Raw genomic sequence first — 2,226 nt, forward strand, 5'->3', positions numbered from 1 at the left:
GTTAGTCTGAAAACAGAATTGCTGCTGTTGCTTTCCTAAATATAACTAACTCCCCTTTCTAGATTTCATTAGATTAGAGATGACAAATACATTTCATTTTCTATGATCAGAAGTTGCTGTCTGAGGTTCCTGGGTTGAAAATGATGGAGTCCACATCCAGGCTCAGGGGAAATGAAGGTGGTCATGCTCAGATGCAAGCACAGGCCTGTGCCCTGGGCATGTCCATCCCTGCCTCACATACAAGACTCATTGCCTTCATGAGAGTTCCATTACTGGGCATAAGGAGAGTGATGGGTGGAAATGACATCCTTTGTGAGCAGTCAACTAATTCTTGTTTTATACTGATTCTGTCTTAGTTATTGTGTCCTCAGCCTCTGACTCAACAGCTTGTAACATATGGCTGAGAAAGATGGAGAAATGGACTGCAGAAAGCAAAATATTCCCTCTAATGCAGTGTGTTTTAAACTGAATGTGACTTATTTGACTTGGAGAAACTTTTTCATTGGGACAGTAGAAGTTTCCTCCACAGGATATATCTTGGAAGAGTAATTTCAGGGACTCAGCCCTCCCTTAAACTCTCTCTCACCCATGTAAAAATAAAATGGTTCTGTTCTGAGGAAGATCAGATTCTAATAAATTGTTAATACTTGTCACTGTATTCTTAGGAAGACACACATCAGGATCTCAAAATTTCCCTTCTGTGTTACATTGACTTCATGACAGATAATAACCACTCTCGCTTCCAACACCTCTACTTTGTCTTAACTGGAATTCCAGGGCTTGAACTAAAGTATTACTGGATGGCATTCCCACTGGGTGCTATATATGTCATTGCCCTCTTTGGCAATGGTGTCATCATCTCTACCATCAAGTCCGAACCACCCCTGCACATCCCCATGTATTACTTTCTGTGTATGCTGGCACTAGCAGACACGGGGCTTGCCCTTTGTACTATGCCCTCCATGCTAGGCATATTTTGGTTTAACTGCAAGTCCATCGCCTTTGATGCCTGCCTTGTTCAGATGTACTTCATCCATACCTTCTCAGCCATTGAGTCTGGCGTGCTGGTGGCCATGGCCTTTGATCGGGTTGTGGCAATCTGGAAACCCCTCAGGTACGGCACCATCCTCACCAATGGCGTGGTCTGCAGAACAGGGGCAGTCATCTTGACAAGAGCCATCTGTGTGGTCTTCCCGGTGCCTTTCCTCATCAAGCGGCTCCCCTTCTACCGCTCCAATATCCTCTCCCACTCCTTCTGCCTCCACCAGGATGTCATGAGCCTTGCCTGTGCCAGCATCCGGGTCAACAGTCTCTACGGCCTCATTGCGGTTATCTTCACCAAGGGCTCTGACTCCCTCTCCATCCTCCTCTCCTATGCATTCATATTTCGAACAGTGATGGCCATTGCCTCAGGGGAGGGCCGGCTGAAGGCACTCAACACCTGTGTTTCCCACGTCTGTGCTGTTCTCATCTTCTACGTGCCGCTCATTGGGGTGTCTGTCATTCATCGTTTTGGAAAGCACCTTTCCCCACTGACCCATGCCCTCATGGCTGATGCCTATCTTCTTATCCCCCCTGTGCTAAACCCCATCGTCTATACTATGAAGACCAAAGAGATACGGAGGAAGCTCATCCAGATATTTGTTCCAGCCAAGGTCACCTCAGAGGGTTAGGGTCTGCCAGTTTAAGAGAGGAAAAATCTCTTCTGTAAAGGCTCAATTATGACTATGAAAAAATAGTTGTTATTTTTTCACATTTTCGGTGTGATTTGAATTGGGCAGAGATATTTCCCTGCTCTCAGAACATACTTTCCTCTTCCTGTACCAAATCGTCCTTTGTGCAGTGTATAAAGAGTGGCATTTATAAGAACTGTTCCATGTACTTTCCTGTGGCCTTGCATTAGAGTTGGCCCATAAAAAATGAAAGGGGAATATTGCTAATTCCATTCTGTAATAACTCTTTTGAGCAGAAATAAGCCACAAGCCTAATGTCTTTTAAATTAAAGATCATTGAGTTGATTTAACATTCTAGCTCAAGAGTTAGGAATGGCCTCTATTAGCTTACTAGGGGAGAAATGAACTATACTCATTAAATAATAAGACAACACCTGGGGAGAATACATTGCTAAATAAAACATGGATTAGAAAGATGGGTAAATTTTAGGATTAAGAATATAAATGTGTATAATTGAGCAGGGGCCAACCACATTGTATAACTTGAGATCAA

General features: G+C 43.8%; 1 protein-coding gene across 1 annotated transcript; it reads left to right on the forward strand.

The window, feature by feature from the left end:
• On the forward strand, positions 717-1,673 carry LOC102181138 (olfactory receptor 51H1-like). Its single transcript, XM_005689829.1, has one exon. The coding sequence runs from the start codon at positions 717-719 to the stop codon at positions 1,671-1,673; it is 957 nt and encodes a 318-aa protein (XP_005689886.1).

This window comes from Capra hircus, chromosome 15, assembly GCF_001704415.2.
Source record: "Capra hircus breed San Clemente chromosome 15, ASM170441v1, whole genome shotgun sequence".
Classification (NCBI taxonomy): Eukaryota; Metazoa; Chordata; class Mammalia; order Artiodactyla; family Bovidae; genus Capra; species Capra hircus.